Source organism: Dermacentor variabilis, chromosome 3 (assembly GCF_050947875.1).
Source record: "Dermacentor variabilis isolate Ectoservices chromosome 3, ASM5094787v1, whole genome shotgun sequence".
NCBI lineage: Eukaryota > Metazoa > Arthropoda > Arachnida > Ixodida > Ixodidae > Dermacentor > Dermacentor variabilis.
The window spans coordinates 191,620,851-191,647,869 of record NC_134570.1 but is presented as its reverse complement, the minus strand read 5'-3'; the positions used below and the strand labels follow the sequence as shown (position 1 = coordinate 191,647,869).

At 48.4% G+C, this 27,019-nt stretch overlaps 1 protein-coding gene across 1 annotated transcript; it reads right to left on the bottom strand.

Moving 5' to 3' along the window:
* Positions 1 to 27,019, bottom strand: LOC142576579 (E3 ubiquitin-protein ligase MARCHF3-like). Its single transcript, XM_075686765.1, has 5 exons — positions 26,634 to 27,019; positions 25,275 to 25,502; positions 24,520 to 24,865; positions 22,918 to 23,079; positions 1 to 533 (listed from the first exon to the last, which is right to left on the bottom strand). The coding sequence occupies exons 2-5, from the start codon at positions 25,426 to 25,428 to the stop codon at positions 386 to 388; spliced, it is 810 nt and encodes a 269-aa protein (XP_075542880.1). The 5' UTR covers positions 25,429 to 25,502; positions 26,634 to 27,019; the 3' UTR covers positions 1 to 385.

Genomic DNA, 27,019 nt, shown 5'->3' with positions numbered 1-27,019 from the left:
TTGTGTACTATGCATCTTTGTTTTTGCATCGTCGATAGAGACAGACTGCCCCCTGTAGCACTTGCGCGTGGGCGACGTAGTTCCTCTGCGGCGTTCTGGGGAGGGTCAACACGTACACATTTTATTCCTTTTCACTCGCGCATTACCCAAAAGCAAATGCATGCGTGGACGGCGGTAGTAATTTTCACTATCCCACCCTTTCCCTCCCTTCCCTCTCGACTCTGGATCGCCGAATGGCGGTGGTGGTGGTGGTGGTGTGTGTACAACGGCGGTGGGCCGCGGTGGTCAAGACCGCCCCGCTCCTGGTGACAAGCTCTGAAGAACGCCACCACACCCCGGGAGGGTGGCGGGTGCCTGCGGTGGGCGGAGCTCCGTGCTGCGCTCATCAGACGGCGGGCGTGTAGATGATGAGCGTGCTGCTGGTGGACTTGGGCGGCGACTCCTTGGACGGCGTGCAGGGGGGCGACTCGACCTTGTCCGTCGCGCCTTCCTCGGCGGCGTCCAGCTCTGGCGGCTCCTCTACCACCACGGCGCTGCGTCACGGGCAACACGTGTGACGTCACCGATGGCTCTCAATGCAGCCAGCTAACGCCGCCTCAACTACTGTGATTTGCTCTAGAGTCCGACCTCATCGAGGTCTTGAGTCGAGCCCGTTATCGCCCTTGCACGTAGCGTTTCCTGTTTTCTTCGAACACTTCTTTTTAAAGGCGCATGCAAGTTACTGAAATCAAGTCGCGACAGACGAATTATTTGCCAAGGCAGTTATAATTTGCGACTAACACTGAAACAATACATTGACTGATTAACCTAAATAAATCAATTAAACTATTCATTTCAAACTTCACGCCACATGTTTATATCGGAAAATCGAAGGGGAATGGCATAAAAAGCCTAGTTCCGTGTTTCTACGTTTTACTATGGCCATCTAGGCCTAAGTGACTGGTAAAGATTCCGCACGAAGCGCTCCTCGCTGTGGAATAGTGGATGTAGACGTGGACCGGACGTAGTGTGGCGGCGTAAAAATGAAGCTTGGCTAAACGGCACAAGGGTTCTGTAAAAGTTGTAATTTTATATTAGTAAATCTTTTTGTCTTCATGTGTGACATATCAATTCTTTCCGCTTTAGACGCGTCATTATGTGCAATTCACAGAATTTTGATAACTTTTTCGTTGCTGAGTTAGAGTTGTAAACTTGATAGTTACGTTTTCTGAAAATTTTCGTTTCCTAACAATTTTAATAAAAAATCAAGGCCTAAATAAGAAATTCGGAACCAATAGTCACTAGATCTTAAATTTTTCTTTTAAATTCAAGAAACCTCGCCAAATTTGGTACAGTGGTTGCCGAGCAAAACGAATTCTCCTTTTACATGTACTTAGAAGCAACCCGAGCCAAAGGTTCCTCTTAAGGGCGTCAAATTCTATTTTGTAGCAGCGATGAGAGTACGCGTAAAACTGGTGGGCCCGCTTCTATCTATCTATCTATCTATCTATCTATCTATCTATCTATCTATCTATCTATCTATCTATCTATCTATCTATCTATCTATCTATCTATCTATCTATCTATCTATCTATCTATCTATCTATCTAGCTATCTATCTAGCTATCTATCTATCTGTCTATCTATCCGTCTATCTATCCGTCTATCCGTCTGTCTATCTGTCTGTCTGTCTGTCTGTCTGTCTGTCTGTCTGTCTGTCTGTCTGTCTGTCTGTCTGTCTGTCTGTCTGTCAAGAACAAGCATAAAAGCATTCAAACCGCATTATTGATAAGGCGTTCCTGATAAGAACGCGAAACACGCAGCGTTCCCCGCATACGTCTCCCGGTAAAAATTAGGCAGCTTTAGTTGGGCGTCCGCGACTAGCCACGTACGCAGCGCGCGAGGTCGTACGTGTGTAGCGAAGCGCGCGCACGATACGGCAATAGTTGGCTGGACGCTAAAGTTGAGAAGGGGATTGGTGACTTGCGCGCGTACTGACTTGCACGCGTAGGAACCAGTAGTGTGCTACTCAGCACCGCCATATGCCACCTACTGAAACTGTGCACCCAATACCAGCCCCCACGAAGTCAAACCACAAGCCGGAGTCATATCTTCCGCAAGAGTGATATCGAAAAATGCGTTTTCGTGGACACGCAAGAACACGCAAGAACATCCTGCAAATACCGCTGAGCCCACGGTGGTGGCTACGCAGCTTTTGAAAAGCTGCGGGCGCACGTAAGATGCGGGTTTGCGCGTACGCAGAGCTGCTGCCGACGCCCAGCTAAAACTGCCTAATATTGTTTGGCAACCTGCCACGGCGACGTGGAGAGTGACGTCACCAGCTTGTCATGCACAGAAGAACCAGCCTAGCAACTGATTTCCTTGTTGTTGCCGCACCGCTATGGGTAGGCAACGCATAGTTAGGACTCCTGAAGAGCCGCGTGAATACGAGGAGCGGCAAAGGGAAAAGAAACGGCAATTCGACTAGCGACCGCGTGCTGCCGCTGGTCGTATTGCCGTGGAATTCTAGCACGGGGGAAGCTCGCACGTCCACACGCTTCTCTGGCTGAACAACGCGCCGGAGAAGGAATTGGGGAATGAAGCATTGCATACACCCTTCAGCAGTTGCAGTGATTGGTTTTCAACGGCTTTGCTAAGCATCCAGTGTTTCAGGGCCAGGACGGCGAGCGAATTTTATAGCGCAACTCTTAGGCCCCCGCTCCAGCGGCGAACGTCGGCGTAACCGAGCGAACGAGCGCCCCGAAGGATGAAAGAGCGAACGCCGAGCGCAGCGGGGCATGAGACGCGAGGAGGCGGGCATGGCGAACGCGTGAGAGAAAAGACGTAGTGCGGCGACGATGACTACGAGATGGCGCCAGAGTAGCGCGCATCGTCTGTCAGTTGTGTCTGCGGGGGCGGCTGTGAATCGCGCCCGCGCGTCACCCACGCGCGTACTCTCGCGATCTCCGAATTCAATTTCAATTTCAACTTTTATTTAAAAAATTCATTTGGTAATAATATCATTCAATTGATTGGTCTAAGCACGTTGCGCTTGTCGACCAACCAAGCAGCAGCTAGAGCATCTATATGTGTATAACAACAGTGTGCCACATAGTTATAGAACATCGCCCATGCTACCCATTACTTTTTCAAATTCAACAATTCAAAATGATATTCCAGTTGTATATAACAATATCTTACAAAAACCGGATTTTATACACACAGAACGATGATGTGTTTAAAAAAGAAGTGTAAAAAATGAACGTGTATTTGATGTCATGTCAATTCAGTATATGTAAGAACCCTTGTGTTACATTATATGTTCGCCCCCACAGGCACACACCATTTTCTATTGTCTGTCTGCATTTTTCTTTGGGAGGTAATTCCGAACAGGCCATCGTCAATCTGAGTAAAAAGACTTGGAACAAAATATTGGCGCTGCTTGGTACCATAATTAGTATGACAACGTGATTTAACGAAACGCTCTGCTGTACGTAATGTTACATTTTTGCGGACTGGTATCTTGAAATCATTGTAAAAGTAACACCGTGAAAGCACAACAAAAGCAACCTGTTGCTGTATTCGTAATACACCAAGAAGAACGCATGTTCTTTCTATGTCAGCTGTTCGCAGTGGAGTGTCGTAAGTTAATGTATTTACAATTCGTTTAATTGTATTGTTCAAGGTGTGTTTTTATAGGATGAGCAAGTGCCATAATGCTATCGCACACATTAATACATATTCAACTCATGCTTTGTATATGGTTATCCGCAAATTCAGTGGCGTTTTCCCTCGGAAATTGTACATCATTACCACAGCGGCACTTATCCTTTTAGATATCTAGGTAACATGTTCAGCCCACGTAACATGTTGGTCAAAATGAACACCCAGGTGTTCTTTTGGTTCAACTGGTTCGCACTCTAAAACCAGGCACTTACACGGGGAATACATCGAACCGCGCAGGTATAAAGGCAGCTGTAGAGAAATATTCTTGTGCGGGTTTCTGAAACATAGTAGCTTAGTTTTTTTTTTACAATTTACATATTGTCACGATTCACAAGCAGCAGGAACCGATAATAAAGGGGCAGAACGCTTTAATTGCAGGCCAAGTGAAAAACGATCATGCGGGGACCTCTTCTTCTCATCTGCAATGCGCGAGATCTCCCTCTACGTGCCGCGTACTGGATGTGCCTCCCTTCAGATAGAGGGTCGTCCCGATTCTCACCTAGCGGCAGGAAGGTGTGCCAGACGAGGTGTGGGCACTTCATGCGCACAATATGCACAACTTCTGGTGGACGCTGCCTCGCCCTGGAGGAAGCCGGACTGTCAGGGATAACCTCATAGTTCAGGTCGCTGAGGCGTCGTAAAACCTTGTACGGACCAAATTACAGCCTGAGTAGCTTTTCTGAAAGCCCTCGCCGACGGATGGGACTCCAAACCCACACTTTGTCGCCTGGCTGATATGTGATGTAGCGGCGCCGTAGATTGTAGCGTCGAGCGTCGTAGTCCTGTTGTAGGGCGATTCTGACCATCCCTACCGGCGATGTCCACGGGCTTTTTGATGGTTGGATAACGTCGTCGTCGAGCATTTTCTTGACTTGCTCTCGGATCGCTTCGCGTTCTTTTGATGCTACACGGTAAGGGTTTTTTCGGATTGGTCTCGCTGTCTCCTCCGTGATAATCCTGTGCTTCGTCAGCGGCGTCTGACCAACTCTGGATGTCGACGAGAAGTAATCACGAAACTGGTGAAACAGGCCCGCAAGGCGCTGCCTTTCCGCTGGTGGTAAGCTCGTGCTCACGTCAAGAACTGGTACGGTGCCTACGCGTCAAGCTCCCCTTGTTCTAATGCAAAGCATTCGCCGAATTCCGCAATCTCGTCGAGGTAAGCAACTGCTGCGCCTTTTGCAATGTGTCGTCGTTGCTTGCTGAAGTTTGTCAGCAGTAGTTCTGTTTCCCCATGTATTACTTTGATGAGACTTCTGGGCGTGGCAATACCTTGAGTGAGCAAAAGCGTAATTATTTGCTCGGCAATACCTTCCCCACCGTACTCTGTGTCGCACCTGACGGAAACAAAACGGCAAGATAAAGGTGGTACGGTCACGTCGTCTATGACACGCAAAGACTTGCGTTGCAGTTCTGCACTTTCGTCCCCAGAAAAGGTTAGTATACCTTCTGGTAAGTTGATGACGGCGCCGCACTCGCGTAAGAAGTCCATACCTAAGATTACATCTTTGCAGCAGTTGGGGAGAAAACAAAATTTGCGACGAATGACAAATCCCCTATGTTGACCCTTGCAGTACACTTGCCAGTCGGCGTCAGTAGCTGGCCACCAGCGCCTCTAATGTGCGGCCCTGACCATTCCAATTTCACTTTGCCAAATCTGTCCGCCAGTTCCTCAGTTACGAATAAAAAGTCCGCGCCAGTGTCTACTAGCGCCGTCACGTCGTGGCCGTCAATTGATACAGTAACATCGGCGCTAACAATGTCGTCTGTCGTCAAATCATCCAGCTCTATTGGCTACTCGATCGACGGCAATGGGGGATTTTCGGCACTTCGACGTGGGCCACCTTCAGTTTCCCTGGCGTGGGCTGGGAGATCGCCCTCGGGCCACGTCGGTGGAACTGCATGTTGCAGCTGGAATACCACGTCCCGGAGAAGGGGAGCGCAACCGGTAACTGGGAGAATCGGCTTGCCAGCTCGTTGAATTCGCGTCGATGTTCGTTTGGCTGCCGTCAAAAGCACGACGAGGAGCAGTAAATGGGAACGCTTGGTACCCTTCGGCGCGATAAGGGCAATGACGGCAGATGTGGCCCGCTTCCCCACAGTGGAAGCACAAGGGCCTGTAGTCAGCCGTGCGCCAAATGTCGGTTCTGCGAAGCGGTGGTCGCGTCGGTTGTTCCCTATGGTACCAAGGTGATGCCGGTGCTGACTGCTGGTGATACTGCGGCGTCGGCATCGGAGGCGGCGGTCGACGGACAACATCTGTGTAGCTGGGCTGCCACGTCTGGGGGATTTGGCTCGGCAGCTGCAAACGCTTGCTTTATTTCTTGGCGCACAACTTCAGCCACCGACGCTGCTGTACATTCATTTGGCGTGGCAGTGAGCTTCTTAATTTCTTCCTGAACAATTTCGCGTATCAGCCGGCGCAAGGAACCCTCGCCTCTGACGTCACTGCTGCGGCGCTTGCCGGTCAAGTGCTGGTCAGGTGATTACACTGGCGGCTGCGTAGGTGTAACGCGCGCTCTATGGCCGTGCATTCTGTAATAAATTCATCGACAACACCGGGAAATAGCTGCTCCTTTACGCCGCGCACGATGTGGCTGAGTATTTTTGCCTCGGGCATATCGGGGTCTGCACGACGACAAAGACGAGCCACGTCCTGAGCGAACGTGGCAACAGTTTCACTCGGCTTTTGAATCCGTGATTCGAGAAGACGCTGCGCGTGGTCTCGCCTTTCGGTGCTCCCGAACGTATGGAGGAACTGGTGGTGGAAGTCATCCCAACTTGGCCAGATTCCCTCGCGATTTACGAACCATGTGCGGGCTCCGTCTTCTAGAGAGAAATACACATGGGATAGCTTCTGTCTTGCATGCCACTCATTATACTTGGCTGCGCGCTCTTATTCCTCGAGCCAGTCTTCTGCATCCTCGTAGACATTGCCCTAGAAGCTCACAGGAGATCGAAGAGTCAAAAGAGTTACCTGTGCAGGGCCTGGGTCTGCCATGGCTTGGGCACTCGTGGTAACAAGGCAGACTTCCTGGTAGAGGACCAAATTCTGGGCTTAGGCCTAGTAGGCGACGGCTGGCGCGGTGAACGGGTGTTTCGACACGCGGAAAACGTCCTGGGCTTGATGTGGGGCTGTTGACAGGTGTCCCAAACATCTACCCAGCGCCTCCACCAGTGTCACGATTCACAGGCAGCAGGTGCTGATAAAGAAGGGCAGCACACTTTAGTTGCAGGCCAACTGAAAAACGATTACGCAGGGACCTCTTCCGCAATGCGCGGGTGCTTCGTCTTCCTCTACGTGCCGCGTAGTGGATGTGGCAATATATTGTATTTTCTGAAACACAGTCTAGTACTTGGCTAATATCCTGCTGAAAGGTTTCATCCTCCACTCTATATTCAGCTACCTCGACAGTAAGTGCTGTATCGTCTGCATACAGAAACAGCTCTGAATTAGCTTTTTAAAAGACGCAGATCAGATACACATAGGTTAAAAAGCAATGGTCCGAGCGTGCTACCTTGTGGTACCCCATATTTTATTGGTTGAAAGTTACCATAAACGTCCCAAATCCTTGCACACTGCACTCTATTTTTGAAGTAATTACTAAATAATTTGTCAAACTCATTTCGAAAGCAGAAGCAGTTTAAATTTTCCAACAACATATTGTGGTCTATTGCGCCAAATGCTTTGGTCAGGTCTAATAGGTCAGGTGCTAGTACTACGTGGTTATTTTCCAATGTATTGATAAAATCCGCAAATCCGCAGTAGTGCAACCCAGTTCTTGTTCTTTGTAAATGCAAACTGTGGTGTGTTATTTAAAGAAAACTTATAGCAGAACGATTGCATGGTAGAGGCAATGTGTTTTTCCATGATATGAGCTAAGGAAGATAAAATTGCGATTGGCCTGTAGTTCGCGCACCCTGACTTTCTGCCATTATTATATAATGGTCTTACTATGGATACCTTTAGTTCATCTGGTATTTCACCGTTTCAAATATTTCATTTAGTATTTTGAGAATAACTTCCTTTAGCGTATTAAAGTCGTAGAACAGATCTCTAAAGCGAATTTTATCATACCCAGGTGGTTTGTGCATTTTCATCTGGCGCATTATAGCGTACAGATCAGATTCAGAAATAGGCGGCAAATACGCAGAATGCGCACAACTACGTTTCGGCTGATACGTGCTATCTTTATCAGGGTTCATACGTCTCAGTTGTTCTGCTACACTTGTGAAGGTCGTATTGAATTTATCGCATAAAGTATGGAAATTTTCCATGGGAAAGTTTTTTTTTGTGCTGCTTCGTGAATGGACGTTTTTTTGGATCTGCCCAGAAGATCCTCTGTCTGTCTGTCTGTCTGTCTGTCTGTCTGTCTGTCTGTCTGTCTGTCTGTCTGTCTGTCTGTCTGTCTGTCTGTCTGTCTGTCTGTTGGATCTGCCCATCGTTTGTTTCGCCATTTCCCAAGTTTTTTTCCTATAATTTTTTTCTTGAAGTAAACTGCAGCATGAGGTAGGTTCGTTTTGCTTGTCGAATTTTTGCGGTTACAAGATTTCTTAATGATTTGTATTCATCTCTGCATGAAAGATATTCTGGGTCTCTTTTTCACTTTTTCAACGTTTCATTTTTTCAGGTAACGTAAATGAACTAGCTCTTCAGTCATCCATTTATATTCACCATTTCTTGTTTTATTCTTTACTCGTTTCGTTGACTTGACATAAATATCTTGCAATATTTCTGTTATGTTTTTTGGTACAAGCTTATGCGACCAAGCCGCAATAGGGACGTGATCCGCAAATTTTTGTTTTATGATACCGGAAGGATAGCATTCATTTGCACACCGAATCATAACATGATCAATGCAGGATCTTTCATTTTAGAACCACGATATTCCTCTTTAGTGCAATTGAAATTACATTCTCTATGCCAAATTCTGCTAATAAATTGAGATAATCCATTACAACTCGACTAATTCCTTCATTGTCTCGAGGTTAATGTCTCCAACTAAAAGTAACCGCGCTTCTTTCATGTGTTTTTTGGGAAAAAAATGCTTAGTTCGGTCTGGCAAACCATTCGCGTTAATATTAGGAGGCCTATATATCGCACATAACGTATAATCCATATCTTGTTTATCTAAAGAAAGTCCCACTACTGCTGCATCGTTAACCTTACTTCTATATTATTTGATATTCAGTCATCACGAATGAACACAACAACGCCTCCACCTTTCCTATACCACGCGTACCTAGCATAACCATTCAGTGTATACATATTTACCGAAGACGTGTCTACATTAACTTCAGTTAAAACAATATCGTCACCAGGAAGAACTCCTCGTTCTAGACATAAACATAATTCATCCCATTTTTTTTTCAAGCTACGCATATTTATGTGTACCAGACAAAGCTTTGTTTGCGACCCTTCGTCTATAACTTATCATTTACATGAGCATTCCAGTTACTGAAGTTATGAATACCCACCGTGGTTGCTCAGTAGCTATGGTGTCGGAGTGCCGAGCACGAGGTCGCGAGACCGAATCCCGGCCACGGCGGCCGCATTTCGATGGGGGCGAAAACACTCGTGTACATAGATTTAGGTTCACGTTAAAGAACTCCAGGTGGTCAAAATTTCCGGAGTCCTCTACTACGGCGTGCATCATAATCAGAAAGTGGTTTTGGCACTTAACACCCATAATCTTGCTTTCTCTGCAGTTTGGAAATGTATCCATTACGTTATGCAGATAAGATCCCTTTCTGTGCTGATTTGCTTTTTGGGCGACCCTTCTGTTTTTCTGATTAGTATGCGTCCGTTCTGCGTTCGGACGTACTGGTAGCCTTTTTGTTTAGCGAGCTGTCGGCATTGCCAAAAAAGTTGCTTTTGGTTCCATGTCATGTTGTCATTGATAAAAATGCTGTCTTCGTTTAACGCTTTTCGTTTTGGTAACCAAAAGTCCATAGTCTTCTGATATCCGAAGCGAACTATGATTGACGCAATTCTGTCAAGCCGTGCTCGTAGTCGATGCGCCGCTTCAATTTCCTCGTTTTCGGTGCCAGCAATTACTGTAGCCTTGAGCTAAGTTCTGTCAATGTACAATATGAATCTTCGCTAGGCGCCTCACGAATTCCATCTATTTCAATGTTCCTATGTCGCGATCACACTTCCATAGTTTGCACAGTGTCTTTCAACAGAAATATTTCGCTTACTGTACCAGCTAATTTTTCTGTTAGCCCTTCCGATGTTTTTTCATCTTCTCGATCTGCGTGTTATGATCATCAACCTTTGTCAGAAGCTCGTCGTACTTAGCAGAAAACATTTCAATTGCCTTGTCCATAGCTTCAGTCAAATTACATTGTTTATCAAGTTCTTTTTTTCAGCCAGATTAGCGAGAGGCAGTGCATTTGCTACGTCCCGCACGAGACAGATTGTCCACGCCAGCCACTATATCGCGAAATGAAAACACGTGTAGAGCTACGTTCAAACTTCGCAATAGAGAGTACCGTGATCGTCGGTGATTGTTTTTTATCGCAGTGGAGAAGTGCACTTAAAGTTAAAATAGGCTATTTCAGGAATGCTTTGCCACAAAAATTTTTTCAATGCGTTCAGCAGAAGCGCAATTTTTGGCGCTCGAACGTGCTCTTCACGGTGCTTCTGCTACTTTTTGAATGCCTTGCACTGCGAAGTATACTGCGGAGCGGGGCATGCCCACAACGCTTCGTTTACTTAACGACACCATGGCGCGCAGTTCAAATTTTATTTTAGATGTTAACGTAGACGCCTGAATGCCAGAAGTTGCTGGCTTTCGGGAAAGCCAGCAACCAGAAGTTGCTGGCTTTCGGGAGCTTCGGGAAAGCAAACGGTAGCCGCGGACTTGAGGGCCCACCCTGAGTTCTTAGAAGTTTGGCCAATCAAGATTTTTATCTCTCTGTAGATGCCACTACTTATGATTACGGCGCCTACGACGCACCAAACGTAAGCAAAACGCGTTGTCCTCAGCGAGTCACAGTGAGCTTAGCCATTGGACTCGTCGCGGCACCCTTCGTCGGCTGCGGTATCTACGCTACGTAGCAGACCGTAGCTGCATGTAACTACATATGCGCAACGCTTGCTTTGTCCACTACGGAGCTTCAGTGCGAGCTAGAACTCATACGCTCCAGTCTGGCTTTGTCGTCCACCATCTTGACCGACGGATAGTAGCCACCAAAGGCGGAGAGTTTAGATTTTTTTCCGGAGGGGGGGGGGGGCACTGGCGCCCAAACAGCTTTCTTCAGCCCAAGACACACACACACACACACACACACACACACACACACACACACACACACACACACACACACACACACACACACACACACACACACACACACACATATATATATATATATATATATATATATATATATATATATATATGCTGAGCAAAAAGTCCGGCGACTCATCGTCATTTGTGAGGACTCAATTCGAGAAATTGGGATGATTCTGCAGGTTCCTATTTTCCAAGCATTGGTGCAGGTGTGCAGGTTAAGGTGGTACGGTTGAAAGGCCGTCATTTAGGCATTTAGGCACTAAGGCCTGGGCACGGTGGCACTGCGAGTATGCGGCACGCTAACCCGTTTGCATTCATTGTACAGCTGTCCTTCGGCCTGCTGCTTCATGCCGGGGATGGAGGCACTGCGCAAGCCGGGGCGACCAGGGCGGCGCAGGAGCTCTACGCTACCCGATGCCACGTGCTGGATCCACCGCCATACTCATCGTGGGAATTGCACCGTCAACACCGGAAGATAGCATGCTCGGAAATCTTGGCCCGTGATCTGCGTTCAGCGCCACTGCTCTCCGCTGCCTTAAATAGCCTGCCTAGGATCGACTTGGCCACTGGGCACGGTGGCACTGCCAGTATGCGGCACGCTAACCCGTTTGCATTCATTGTACAGGTGTGAAAGGATTTTGGATATTGCATCCGCTCAAGCGACCCTTTCTTGCTAGTGCTGCCGTGCCCACCGTTTTGTATCCTGGTTTTTGATGCCGCCTTGGCCTTGACGAAATTGCTGCTATTAGGCGGTGATATTGAAACTAACCCTGGCCCCGATTTAACCCAAATTTCAAAACAGCTGAAGGATATTGCAGCCGACATCAGAGATATTAAAGAAAAACGTTTAGTAGATATAGAAAACAAGCTTGACCTCCTTGCAGTCCTTGAAAATAGAGTCGAATCCTGTCAACAAGAAATCGCCTGTATGAGCGAAGTAATAGATATTCTTCAACATAAAATTGACGACCTTGAAAACCGCAGTAGGCGATCTAACCTAATTATCTATGGCCTAAAGGAAAAAACGATGAAACTAGCGAGTCGTTAGAGCAAACTGTAAACAAAGACATTATCGAAGACACCTTGGGACTAGAAAAAGTTGCCATCGAGCATCGCCTCACCAGCATCGAGCAACATAGGTTGGGGAAACGCGCCACAGATAAAACTCGACCGGTAATAATGAAGTTACTTGACTACAGATAAAAAGTGGCAATCTTAAGCCGAGGTTTCAAACTAAAAACCACTGACTACTCAATTGGTGAAGACTTCTCTAAAAGAATAAGAGACATACGGAAGAAACTTTGGGACAGTGCAAACCCAAACCGTGAAAAAAAAGGAAAAAATATCACTTTCTTTTGACAAACTTTACATTAACAAACGCGCATATATTTGGGACGAAGAGAAGAAGGACAAAGTACCGATGCAAAAAAACGACGCAGAAACAAACCGCCGAATAACCCGCAGAGCCGCACAAGCGGCACAAGCCGCACAATCAAAAGATTAACATTGATAAATGTAAACGCCCGCAGTGTCCTAAATAAAACAGAAGCCTTGGAAAACTTCTAGTCGACTACGAGCCCGATATTGTGGCGATCACGGAAACATGGCTATCACCTGCTATATTCGACTACGAGATTGCTCCGCCAGACTACACAATCATCCGAAAAGACCGACCTTCACAGGGTCTTCGCTTTGTCCCTCTTCCCGAGGTGAACAACGCTGAAGCCGTTTTCTGCAAAATTTTGTGCGACGGGACGTCAATCGTAACCGGTTGCGTTTATCGGAGCCCTTCCTCTGACAGTGCATGCCTTTCAGCAATTCAAAAATATATGCAGCGTCATGTCCATCAATCCGGGATTATTCTTGCGGGCGACTTTAACCTAGCTGACATAGACTGGTCCACAATGCATCATACGTCTGAAGCCTCCGAAGTGCTAATAGACTTAATGCTTAATTTTAACCTACATCAACTTGTCACTCGTCCTACCCGCGTTCAAGGCTCAACGAAAAATATCCTCGACCTCATATTTCTTAGCAACCCTTTTACTACAAGTAAAGCACAAATAGACATTATTGAAGGAATATCTGGTCATAGTATACCTATGTGCACATTCCAGCTTGATCATTGTATTACTACCCAGTCTACAGTAAAGAGCTTTTTTAACTTTCATAAAGCAGATGACGCCAGCATACTAACTTATCTGTCGTATGAATTCGATTCCTTTTCGGAAAAAGCATCTCAGGAATCTACTGATGTAGATGCATTGTGGCTACATTTCAAGAGCATTGTCCTGCACTGTATAACTAATTATATTCCAATGCAAAAGAAAAAATACAGCACCTCAAGAATCCATGGATCACACGCGAAATCATCCACGCTAAACGGCGCGCAAATCGGCTTCGTAAGGCAAACAAGAACAACCCAAAACCATCTACAACCTTGAAGTTAAAATCTGCAGTTATGCAGTTCAAGCAGAAACTAAAAGATTCGAAACAATATTACTACAGTGTCACTCTTGCTAACTTCCTAAAAGATAACCCAGAAAGATTCTGGAAACATCTGCGCAGTACCGAGCAGACAACAACCAAACTAACTGAAGAAGAAAAAAGTGCAACGGCAAACAAATATAACAATTTCTTCAAATCAGTCTTCACGGAAGACAATGGTACACTCCCCCCTCTTCCACCATCCTGTACGTCAGTGCTTGATCGGTTAATAATAACGGACGCCGGAATCCACAATCTTCTCCTCAACATTGACCCTAAGAAATCAATCGGACCTGACGAAATTCCAAACGAATTCCTAAAAAAATATGCTGAGTGGTGCAGTAGATATCTGGGACACATTTTTCGTAAATCACTAGCAACTTCTAATCTACCACATGACTGGAAAAAGGCTAAAGTAATACCGATCCACAAGAAAGGAGACAAAAATAATGATGCCAACTTCAGACCCATATCTCTCACCAGCACTTCATGCAAAATACTAGAACACATCATTCTAAAACACATCACAGTATTTCTAGAACGTGAAAACATCCTATCGCCTCACCAGCATGGTTTTCGATCTGGGTTATCAACCATCACTCAACTAACAGAGGTAGTTCACGATCTTGCTCTTAGTATTAATAATTGTTCTCAAATTGACATGATTTTACTTGTCTTATCTAAAGCTTTTGATTGCGTGAGTCACACTAAGCTAATTGCAAAGGTAGAGCATGCCATCGGGAAAGGAGAAGTTTCTGCTTGGATAACAGCTTTTCTAACACACAGCTCACAATTTGTTATGTTTGACCACATGCCATCTGATATCGTTCCTGTCACATCTGGAGTACCACAAGGCTCGGTACTCGGGCCGCTGTTATTTCTGATCTTTATTAACGATATAACCAATAATATATGGTGCAAGATCAAACTCTTCGCGGATGACTGCGTGATATATAAAGAAATTACCAGCCATAACGACCATCTAGATCTTTCTGATTCACTTAACACGCTAGCCGACTGGTGTTCCCAGTGGCAAATGTCTATTAACGTCAATAAACCAGTGGCAATGACAATAACACGAAAAAAGCAACCCTCTCATTTCACCTATATCGTTGATAGCACGCCTCTTTCCATGGTTGACCAACAGAAATATTTAGGGATAACGCTGACATCCAACCTCAATTGGGAAACACACATAACTAATACTGCACTACGAAAGCTATTTTGTCTAAAAAGGCGCCTAAAGATCGCTCCAACGAACATTAAGCTTCTGGCCTACAAAAAATGTGTGAGACCTATTTTAGAATACGCTAACACAATTTGGTTTCCTTACACAGCAACTAACATAGCTAAACTTGAAGCTGTACAAAGAAAAGCCGCAAGGTTCATTCATAGCAAATATCGTTCTACTGACTCACCTTCACGTCTCTTAGCTTCCTCAGGCCTCAATACATTATCGACGAGAGCGAAACAAGGTCGACTAAAATTTCTGTTTCAAATGCTGCACCGTCAGTATAAAATTGATATCGCCCGTTGCATTTCATATTCGCAATCTAGAATAACACGGAATCAACACGAACATACGCTAACCGAGTATTCCTTTTCTAATGGCGCATTCAGGTACTCATTCTTTCCTCGAGTAATCAGAGAATGGAATGAACTTAACTCGTCATTAACAGCGACAAATTCTTTATCCCTGTTCGTTTCACAACTGGAGCTCATCACAAGAGATTAACGATTTCTCATGTTTGTTCCCTGTTCTCCTTATGTTAAACTAACAGTGCTTAGAAAAAAAAATGTATACACTTGTTTGTTTCCAAATACTTCACGTTCCTTGCTTTGACTATGATATGCCCCGGTTGTTGTTCATTTTATTCTGCTTTGTTTAGTGTTCTGTTGTATAGCTTATCTACCTTATCCTTTGTATTTTGTTGAATATTGCTGCTTTTTCATGCTTTCTGTAGCTCACACATGTATTTATGTCGGGAAAAGAAAGTGTTCACGCCCGTCTGCTAGGCTCTCAGCTGAGAGCGGCAGTATTGTGAAATAAATAAATAAATAAATTTAGAGTCCTCCAAACTAGGCAGTTGGTACCTGGGCGGTCGCGTCCCGCATGCTAGCACGAGGGTTTGAGGCCATAAATGCTTGAACAGACATGCGTGGGCTAGTACTCAAAGACGGAGTCCCCTGCCGCTGTTTATTGAAGCTGGCGGTTTACCTCAGCGTTTCATGATTTCTGATGATAGTCTATGCGTTTGGTCTACCACCACACTTCCATTACTACTGATTATATATATATATATATATTTGCGGTTTTCTTGTCATTTGCAGATTTCAAGCGAGAAGGTCGAGGAAAGCCAAAATAGAAACCTCAAGTGATATGGGTGGCAAAGCTCTGGCAATGGCACTTTAGGCGTGTGCGTGTGGGGAGGACAGGGACTCCGGCATCACCTGGCGGGGGGGAGGGGGGGGGAGTTGAGCCTCCGCCCTCCAGAAAACTTTGGAGGGGGCTCGGGCCCCGGAGCCTCCTTCCCGTCACCCCCCGTAATCGGCGCCTATGGTAGCGACATTCACATTTCTCATTTTGAAGCGCTATCAACAAGTCTGCCAAGGCGTCTAACAAGGAGTGGTCAGCGTTTCGCGTGGTTCGAGGCTAGTTGAGCGTTCAAAACTAGTCCAAATTAGCGAGACGACCAGACGGCTACGACACTAATAAGAAGCGTGGCCAAACCTTAATTCCTGCGCGGGCGGCTTCCTCCGAGCGCGAGCAGACGATAGTCGGCTTCTTCCGGAAGTACGTAATTATTATCGAAATTCGAAAGCTCATTTTTCTTACTTCAGCCTGTTTGTTAAACTTTGTCTATAAATGCATGCAGTAGGAAGAAGCCCACTTGTCAAGACACCATTCCTCCCTGATGACAGCTATTGTCCAATACCAGTCGCGGATGGAAATCTGCTATATTATGAAATAAAACGTCCAGAGACGCGTGAGGCGAAGGCTTCTGTTGAAAAAAGAGCGTTCGAGAGAAAGGCAACTTCGCGCTCCACTTGCGAGCTCCAGGCGCAGCGCATGACTGCAAAACTCGGCCGATATGTTGACAGCAGCGCGTGATATCCGTGGACTATGCTTTTTTCACCGAGCCCAAGGGGCGGTTCAGGACCCCTTTCATCAAGCTTCGAGGCCTGCACTTTCGTGCTGCACTTAGAGCCTGAATACGAAGAGGCAGCGCCAAACTCCAGCCTGGCGATGTCCTTAACTCAGATCGACGACCCGAGCTTTTGACGGTGACCAAAATAAAACTCTTAGAGGGCTGCAGCTTAGTCAAAAAGTGCTTCAAAGCATACTTTGCTTTCCTCGTGGGTTTATTTGAGCAGCTTAAGGATGGCGCATTATATACGTACTACTGGGCGCAAATGAAGAGGAACGTGTTCGCAGTGATCGAGCAGCTGGGCAAGCCCACGCTCTTTCTCACCTTCAGCATGCCCGAAGTCTACAAAGAACGCCTACTCGAACTCGTCGAGGGAGTGAAAGAGTCGGTCGAGGCGCACCACCGCAGGGTTGCCGTCGTAGCCATAGTAATGGTAGCCAGGCACGTACCCAGAGGGGAGCCCGGGGGGGGGGGGGCGGCCGCCCCAACCCCCTCAAAATTAACCGGCATAACACCCCCCCCCTCTCCCCGCGCACACGCCACCACTCCTCACACACATTCCTAAAGTGCAGCCAAATCAATGTTGAGACTTGACAGCTATTCGGCGGTCAACATTTTGCTGCCTTTTTCACTCCTTTTGTATGGTGGCAGTTTTGGCCTCGGCTGGGGTGTGAAGGCCAATTTTCTCATCGATTCGGTGCCCGCGCGATTAACTTGAGATGCGTTATGTTGTCACCATCTATTCAACGGTCACGCACATCGCTGTTTCTTCGTTAGTTCAACTTCTTTGTTTGGACTCATCCAGGGACCAGGAAAGTAATTCGGTTCGCGGTCAGTTGGTCTGTGCGCTCGTGGAACGAGCTGCGGCCAGAGAAAACACCAGCTGCGTTGAACTTTTCCTTTTGCTTCACTATTTCCTCGCGTGACGGCTCGCCGCGACGCTGGCGGATCCTCGGAACCATGTGCCCGTGGTATGGGTTAAATAAGGTGGAATATAAAATAATGCGAAACAACGTCCATCATCAGACCCTGCAATTACCGTTAAACCCATAAGCAATATGACTGTCACCCGTTACCTCCTCTGGTTTTTCCCTAATTATACAGGACTTTTCGTGCGAAATTGGCAACTGAAGCAAGAGTCGCAAGGAGTTGAGATATTAAATGATCTACAGAGGGAGAGAGCCACGGGTCAGCGAAACAGGAAAGTAAAGCAAAATTAAATTTAACTGTTCTTTATGAAAGTATTTATGGATAAACATCATCTAATTTAAAAAAGGAAGTAGAGAAAACGCCGTCGGAAGTGGAAAACAATTCCGCGTGTTTTGAATGACGCTTCTGCAGTTATCAGTCGAGTCGCCTGACGTAGCCACTTCTCTGCTGTGCTTATGTCGGTTGTTTTCGAACCTTCGCGGTGGTGCAGTACATCTAGAAACGCAGCGTCCTGCGCTCTACGCTGTTGTACGGGACTGACTACCTCGCGTCGTTACGCAACTTCCCAAATGACAATAATACGAGTCGGTTTGGCCACTCGGTAAAGCAGTAAACGAGGGATCAAAAAGAAGCGTGGTAGTTCCGCGAATATATATTTTTCTATAGTTCTTCCAGAGCTAATTAAGAAAAAACGCTACTATAGTGGGATACAACTTAAGTCTGCAGTGAAGCCCCACCCACGACCTCATAACCGCCAGCCACTGTTCCTCCGCAAGCCTGCAAATACTTCGTACTTCAAACTTTTCCTGTTACCCAAATAAGGCGGTAACCACAAAAATAAAGTTATTATCGCGTAACTTTATACGTTTTCCCTCGCCTATTATAGTTGAATGTGAAAGCCTAATTGTTATTGAACTGAAGTAAACTACTTGCTTCGCTGAAACTATTTATTTTCAAGTTTCAGTTCAGTCGACAGTGAAGTTTCACGAGTAAAACGGGTTCAGCAGTGAAATGAACTGTATCGCATACTTTTGAAGACTGAAATGCTCAGACACCACACACGTTGTCCATATCTGTTGCACACCTCGTTGCTTCCGCCGATCAAAAGACTCAAGAATAGCAGAAGCTCCAGGGGTATCAAGTAGGTCCCCGTTTTGAAGATGCCGCGTCACGATGATTCTGTTTGCTTCTGTGATTGGCTTGCGGGGTAACACAACTTCGTGTTACGGTGGCTAGAAGTTCTAGCCAACATACCCGTGCGGTCCATGTGCCTTGGTTGTCAAATGCTGTTTTTTAAAGCTGCATCCTACTATAGTAATCTTTATTTTACGATTCTTTCCTGCGTGAATCCATTTGACGTGGTTCCTTGTTCGCCAAGTAAAGGAAAGGAGTAACTCATAGGCGTGCCTATGAGATACACCTTATTTCATTTCTCTTTTGCGGATTTACGCGTATTTATGGCGAATGGTGGGCGTTATTCACATTTGTACTAGTAAAGGTACACACCCTCCTCATTTGCATAGAAAAGTTATCTTGGCTTGGAAAAAAAAATTCCGCGTACGTGCCTGATAGTAGCTATGACTACGACGATAGCCGTAGTATTACACTCACCTGCAAAATGGTTCGCATAACTTCAATTGCCACAGTACGTGGTATCTGCATAATATTTTATTGTGACAGCCATTACATAGATTATTCCAGGTGAATTCCCGTCATCGCCGTTAAAAATTAAGTTATGGGGTAGTAAGTGCGAAAACCACTTTCTCGTTATGAGGCACGCCGTAGTGGAGGACTCCGCAAATTTCGACCACCTGCGGTTCTTTAACGTGCACTTAAATCCAAGTACACGGGTGTTTCCGCATTTCGCCCACATCCAAATGCGGCCGCCATGGCCAGGATTCGATGCCGCGACCTCGTGCTCAGCAGCTCAACACCATAGCCACTGAGCAACCACGGCGGGTCGCCGTCGCCGTCAGCGTCGCAGTGAGTTTCCGTATAAAGTCCAAGTGCGATAAGACCGCGGCCGTGCGCCGTACACTCATCGAACCGATCTTTCACTCAGCTGCTGTGCTCTGGGGGCAACTGGGTTTTTTGTGTGACCACGACAACGCCACGGAAACTTGTGAGACAATGCAAGCTTCGCTTGAAAAATGACAAGCATGTGTTATCAGTGCTTTGCTAACAACTCCACTGGATTCTGTTGTAGCACGTTATTGTCGGTACACTCACGTATAGGTGCCGACCAGGGTTCTCCGCAGAAAATTTTGAGAGGCGGACATTTGGGGGCTTTAGGACCGTGGTGGGGGTGGGGGGAGGATGCGAGGCACAGGCAAATACTTAAACATGACAACTTATATTCAAGCGCAATCATACCACGCAACAATGACTATTTCTGCATTCCGGACTCGTAGCAATACCGCGCCATCTCGAATTGGCGTATCTCGAAAAATGAAGTCGAAATTTTCCGCGGCACCGAACCATTGCATATACGTGGCATGTATTTATTGCTCTTTATCTTGAAATACTTTAGGGACAAATTGTGCGTATCTCGAAATCTTGACTGAGAGTTTCCAAGAGCAAAAACTCTGCCGCCGGACCATTGAACAAGCTTCCCGCTAGGCTGCCGCGCCTTCCCCAAAGCGGACTCTTTCCCCTAATTTGAAGTCCGTACCTAGCGGCATAAAAAATTTGTTAAGCAACCATGTGGCGCGTCATGTGGCCGGAGAGACATGCGCAGAGGCAAGCCCTGCAAAGTAGGACGCTTCAAGATAACATGCAACGTGCCGTATCGCGTCATCGCAAGCCCGCCTATCGCATCACGAAGTGCGCATGCACCTACTGATTCGTACGGAACAAACGCAGCCACGCTATCTTCAATAAAGCATTCCATTGCTTGCACCTACTGCGTCTGTTGTTGTTACCCGCGCTACAGCAGTGGCGACGAGGGTGGGACTTCATGTGAGCATGGTCAGCGACGGACAGGATCGAATGATGGCATCTCGCCCACCGGTTTTCGACGAGACGGTGAGCAGCTGGAGCCCGTACAGGATACGGCTGGAAGCTTATTTTGAGGGCAATGGAATTACCGACACGGCCAAACGCCGTGCTCTGCTGTTGTCTTCATTGAGCGATAATGTCGTGCGCATGTTGCAAGGACGCCTTCCAACCGTGTCGGTTAACAGCCAGACTTACGATGAAGTCGTTGAATACCTCGAGGAACATTACAATTTTCAAGTTAATGAAATAGCGGCGAGTTTCTCGTTCTTCATGCGCAAGCAAAGGGACGGAGAGAGCGTTCGGGAATACATTGCCGACCTTCGGAGACTGGCGGAAAGTTGAAACTTCGGCGACTCGCTGCACCGTATGCTGCGAGACCGCATAGTATGCGGAATCAGGGACGACGACGCACGACGCTGCCTATTAACGCGGAAGAAGGTAACTTTTGAGGAAGCAGAAGAATTTGCCATAACTTCAGAGAATGCGCTAGGCGACATTCGTGACATGCGAGGAGCAGACCCAGTGACTACGGGAACCGGCATCAATGTTGTACAGTCGCAGCGAGGTCGACGACCCTGGACGAAGTGGAACACTGCAAAGGACAACCATTCATGTGAGCGTTGCGGCGGCCCCCACGCAACACACATGTGTCGTCATCGAAACACCAAGTGCCACCATTGCGGCAGGAAAGGTTTTTCAAAGATAACCATGTCTGTCATGTCACCTCCGCTCCATACTATCCGCAGTCAAACGGATTGGCGGAGCGTGCAGTGCGCACCATTAAGGAAGGTATCAAGAAAAATAAGGATGGAAGTCTGCTCAGTCGTATTTCCAAGTTCTTGCTACGCTACAGGGCAACACCGACTCGAGATGGCAAGTCGCCCGCGGAGATGTTGCTGGGTTTTCAACCCAGGATCCGCCTAAGTGCACATTTTCCAGAGGAAGAGGTGGCACGGGATTCCACGGTGAGCAGACCCCCGGCACCGTTACCGCAAATCTTTTCACCGGGAGCGCCTGTGTGGTCGCGGCAGTGCAATCAGGCTCGCCAGAGATGGTTACCCGGCACGGTGACCTCAACAAGAGGTAGGCGTATGGTCACGGTGGACACCACAGGAGGGGTGCAGCGCCGTCACGTAGACCAAGTGCGGTCACGACTCGCAGCGGATGAAGTAAAGCAAGAATTCTGCGCAACTCGACCTGGAGACAACCAAGTCAGAGAGTGTAATCGACCCTCTGCAGTGGAAGACGCTGAACCATCGTCAGACGGATCACTTGGTACATCCCTTGCTTCCAGTGAAGCAACCTCAAGTGTACCGGCGGGCTTAGGGCTTCCTAGGCGTTCTACGCGCACAAGGAGACCACCCGTCAGGCTGGGCTTCTAAGGGGGAGGAAGTGCCGTATCACGTCATCGCAAGCCCGCCTATCGCATCACGAAGTGCGCATGCACCTACTGATTCGTACGGAATAAAAGCAGCCACGCTATCTTCAATAAAGCATTCCATTGCTTGCACCTACTGCGTCTGTTGTTACCCGCGCTACAGCACAACGCACGTGATTTATCATTAGAGGGGTGATTTCCTTTTAATTGTATTCTACCCAACGTAGGCGGCATTTTTTATTCTACGCAACGTGAAATGCAAAATTATGCAGATTCCACGCACTGTGGGAACCGACGTACGCGAAGCTTTCTGTGTTGTCTGCTTCGTTTCACCATAATTAGCGCTGATGTTGACGGCAAAAGTTTAATTTGTTGTACGTTCTGTCCAACACAAGAGTGGCGAGTTGATGTTAAACGTTACCTTGCGTGCACCACTGTTGTTTGTCGGCGTAGTACACAAAGGGAGACGTGTTTGTTTGAGGCGCTGTTATGTGCCGCACTGCTGGGCCTGAATTGGTGGGAAACGGCGGGCGCGAGGCGAGCGAACATGCAGTCCCACTCCTTCCCTCCTCGGGAGGGAGGAAACGCCTGTGATTGGCTCGCTTTTTATGCTGCGTCTATTTCGTGCATATCAAACCCCGCTTTAAAGGTCGCGTATGATGAACCGACAGTGGCTGAATCGGTTGGCGTGGTGGTCTCGCGACCCGAAGGTCGGTGGCAAGCACGGTATCGTCACCTGCACTGAACTCATGAATTGCATCGTGTTAAATTGGTGGAGGTTGGCAGGTGGCCGAAGGGGTTGAGTCAGCTCGACTTCATACTCGACCTGCTCGGGCCGAGTTTGTGTAAAGAAAGCTATAGCCACGTTGAACCACGGCGCCGACTATCTATCTGGCACGTACATGGACGGCTGAAGTAAAGTCACGTGCGGTGACAATTGCGGAGCGACTTGTGGGCGGAGAATACGAGATACCTGAGGCCGTCGTCTATGTCGCCGCTGGGCAGGGCCTCTGGCTCCGCCATTTGCGCCATGGCTGCCGCGGGCAGGTCGTCGCCCATGGACGCGTTTGTCTTCACCAGCAGGTTGACGTGGAAGTTGTGCGACCGCCACTGCTTCCAGATCGTGTAGTGGTACCTGCACGAGCGTTGAGTGTGCGCGTTGAGAGCGCACGTCGCCGAAAGCACTGAAAAGTCACGCATTGACTTTAATCGTCAGCCACAGTGCGCGTCGTTTCAGCATTTACTACGTGAACAACATAACGGCACACAGACAGAGGTCACTAACTTTTTTGGTGGGGCTTAAGACTCATTTCAGGTGCCATGATCTAGGGCACCACACTGACGAATGTGCAGCACAGGACAACGTATGCAGACCACACAGGCAGTTTTCTTCATCCTAGTGGCTCAGTCAGTTAGGTCAGTCGCCCAGGTCCGCAACTGTAGACGCACGAACTTGGCGACAGTGATAGGCTTAACCTCGGCTGAACGCGATCGACATCAGCTCAAACTGCGGGTGTCGATGGCGAGGGTTGAAGTTCGTGCAGCCAACAGCGCAGCACCACTTGCTTCTCACACAGAACGGAACTTTTCGCGACAAGAACCTCTCACGCCACTATCGCTAGCGCACTTCTCAACCCTGTCGTCTGCCATTCAATTCCAGTATGCTCTGCGTATACCGCCTTTTACGTCATAACACAATGTGGCCAGTAGCTGAAGAGCAGGCAAGGCACATAGTACGAGGTAGTGAACGAAATTCATTTGTGAAAAATCTGGGAATGAACGAAATTCATTTGTGAAAAATCTGCGCAACTCTCAAGCCTGATGTTTAAAAGAAATGACGGAAGCACGCAGAACAACGCACTCAGCCAATTTCATGCAGATCCGTTGATTTCAGGAAATCGCCGGAGTTGCCCTTGCAGTAGAATACTATGCTAAATACTGTCGAATGCTTTGCTATATCAAGGACCAGTGCACAGACTATTTCCTTGTTTTGAAGCCAGATTTAAAGCGCCTGAAAGAAATAAAGCTGGGATTGGTCACCTGTGACTAGCCACTTGGCCAAGTACGTTAGTTCCCGTGTATTTAGTTGTCATCTTGAAATTGACAATGAGCACGTGAGGCCTTCCGTTATGCACCCAGACCGTGCGGCCAGCGTAATCTGCCTGCATGTTTTTTTGCGCATACGGACTCCTAGTTCGCACTATACATGCGCGGAAGTAACCACATCACGTCAACCAGTGGTGCACCGATAGAACCTTCTCAAACAAATATGTGTCACCCTCCGCATCTACTGGAAATTATTCGCATCAATTCTCGAAACCCGATAAGTTTCCAAATAGCCGTTCGTACGGAAATCACACAGACGCCGTATAATACATATGTAAAAATGACACGGCAAACAGCACTTGGGAATTCATCCGGACATTTTTCTGTAAGACTTGGATTAAGTAGCGCAGCCCACGCTGTGTCCAAACTTCTCTGGTCCTGCACCGAGCCGTGCTCCACGTACACGCGCAGCATGACTAAACCTGACGATTGTTCGATTTGTCATGTGCGCCCGTAGGCGAGTGCTCACCTGTAGAGCAAGGTGACCCACACGCAGAAGACGACAAAGAGCACGATGGTGATGAAGACGAGTCCCGCGCTCTCCCAGGTGGGGAAGCCCTCGTGGCTGAACTGGATGGCGCCCTCGGTGCAGAGCCACAGGGAGAACACCACCAGCGGCGTGAGCAGCAGCAGCGCCACCATGTCGCCCACCAGGTTCTGCTTGTCCTCGCGCGTGCTCGAGTTCATGAGCCATTCGTGGAAGCCCTTGGGCCGCCGCGCCGTCATGTAGTGGTACTTGCAGATCTCGCACTGGTCGATCGCCTGGTTGCCCAGCCACGTCTCCAGGCACGTCTTGTGCACCTTGGCCAGCGAGCCTGCGACGAGGCGATGTTCGCCACCGTCTTACATGAGTATCGTCGTATCCCGGCGAAGGGTGCCGAGGCATCGGCGGCGGTTGCGAACGGATCGATGTAGGGTACGGGCAGCAGGACACGGGCACAATGAGAACGAGAACAACGCAAACGCCAACTTTCCGCAGTGGTGCAAAAAAAAAAAGGAAAACACAAAATCACCGCGCCCATATGAAATCGTGTCCGCGATTGACGGGCGACGCGCTGCCTTCCCTTGAGCATGCGCACGCAAGTTTGGCGTATTCTACTTTCTTTCCATCACTCTGAGACGTTTCACTTGATCGTTGGCGTTTGCATTCTTCTCGCTTCGCAGCCTGTCTTTCCGTACCACGCGTCCGGGCGGTACAGCAATGCGGCGAGACGCCGTGCTCACCTTTGCACTTGCATGGCGCCAGTAGCGATTCGGTGCTGACGCCGCAGAAGCAGATGCGGCAGATGTCGCCATTGCTGCACGACTGCACCTTGGAGTCGGCGCTGTTCTCGGACAGGTTCTCCGGCGGTGTCAGCTCGGGCAGCTCGGACACCATCGAGGCAGCAGCGGTGGAAGCGGCAGCAGCAGCCTCAGGCGCCCATGCTTCGTCGCCGGGTGCGGCCCGGTGCCCTGCAGGGCACCACAGACCCGTGTCAGCGCGTACAAGTAAGAGATTTTCGTTTAAAATTTCTTTTTATTAAGCTCTTATATCTTGACACGTACAACATAAGAGCAAATTCTTACGCGAGCGTGCGCCCACGCAATCGTCAACGGATGAAAAACACGATAAATCGCAAGCGCTACTTATCCGTAGGACACATTTTCAGTTGGCAAAACGATGGCAAGCAAATTAGATGCAGCGGAATTGCGCAGCAAACGAACAACTTTTACCTTAATGCTGCCACCAGGGTGTATGATTCCCTGCATACAGCCAGGTCGAGTGCTGTCTTTATCGGACGACGCACACGCTCGCATTGAACAATTGTATTGATGAATGTGCGTACACATAAGCAACGCGCACACACATGCGTTCAAGCACGCAGCTCAGTGCGCTGTTACAGGGACATGACGGTCGTCGTTTCGGAACCTCCGGGCAAATATTTACGTTCGAGCGCCGACACCTCTTTGCGTCGAGCATTTTCATCGACAGCTACAATGCGGCAAGCTTTGCCGCGCGTATGAAAGCCCGACAGTATGGGGTAGGTCGACTCAGCCCCGCCCACATGAAAGATGCGCGTAGACGCGGAAGCGCCCGCTTAACCGCCAGCTCCGAAGCGCACGACACATCTCGGCGCTGTCTGAGGGGCTTCCGACTCGGCCCACTATCGTCGAATTCGTATAAGAAGGCTACGCACACCGGGACTTGGCCAGTTTACAGTAAAGAGACAGATATAATCGCGCAAGAAAATGGGATCATGCTTGGTGTCGTGGCTAATAAGAGGGGTAAATCGTTCGTCTATCATAAGGCGGAGAACATGTGAAGCATATAGAGCTGCACAGTGCCACAATCAAATTTAAGGAGGCGACAATTGCTGCAACGCCATCGGTACGCCAAGATCGGGAGACTTTTCTAAAAAGGAAAGCAACCACACCTATCGCAGAACCATCAAACATGCAGTCGACCTCGTGAGCGCGGTCAGCAATGCGGCACGAGTTAAGCGCGACGACAAGCCATGTTACGCCGCAGCGCAACTCACAGCGACCGTCAGCTGACATGCAAGCGCCGCGTGATCGCCAAGAAGAAAGCGCGCGGTCATTCACCACTGTGCTCCAGCCTCGCAAGTCGGCGCAGTCCCGCTCAGGGTCCAGCGGGTCGGCGACCGGCGGCAGTCTCTGGTCTGTCGTCGGACCGCAGCAGCAGCTCGCCAACGACCGCGCAACGGCACTCGCAGCAGCGCCGCCTCCTGGGCTCGTGTTCGAACCGCCGCGTGCCCGCCGGTGGCCCCGGCGACGTGGATCGCGGCTCACTCAAAGCTGACTCTCACCGGTCCGCGTCAACTTGCAGCCCGGCTGCGCTCTTCACCTCGGGCTACGACGTCTCGCAGCAACGCATGGGACAGCCAGATGGAACACGGCGAAGACGCTACGCGTGCCGCATAGTTGGAGCACGAGCGCCTGCAGGAGGCGCCACCGGCGGGCAGCCGCCG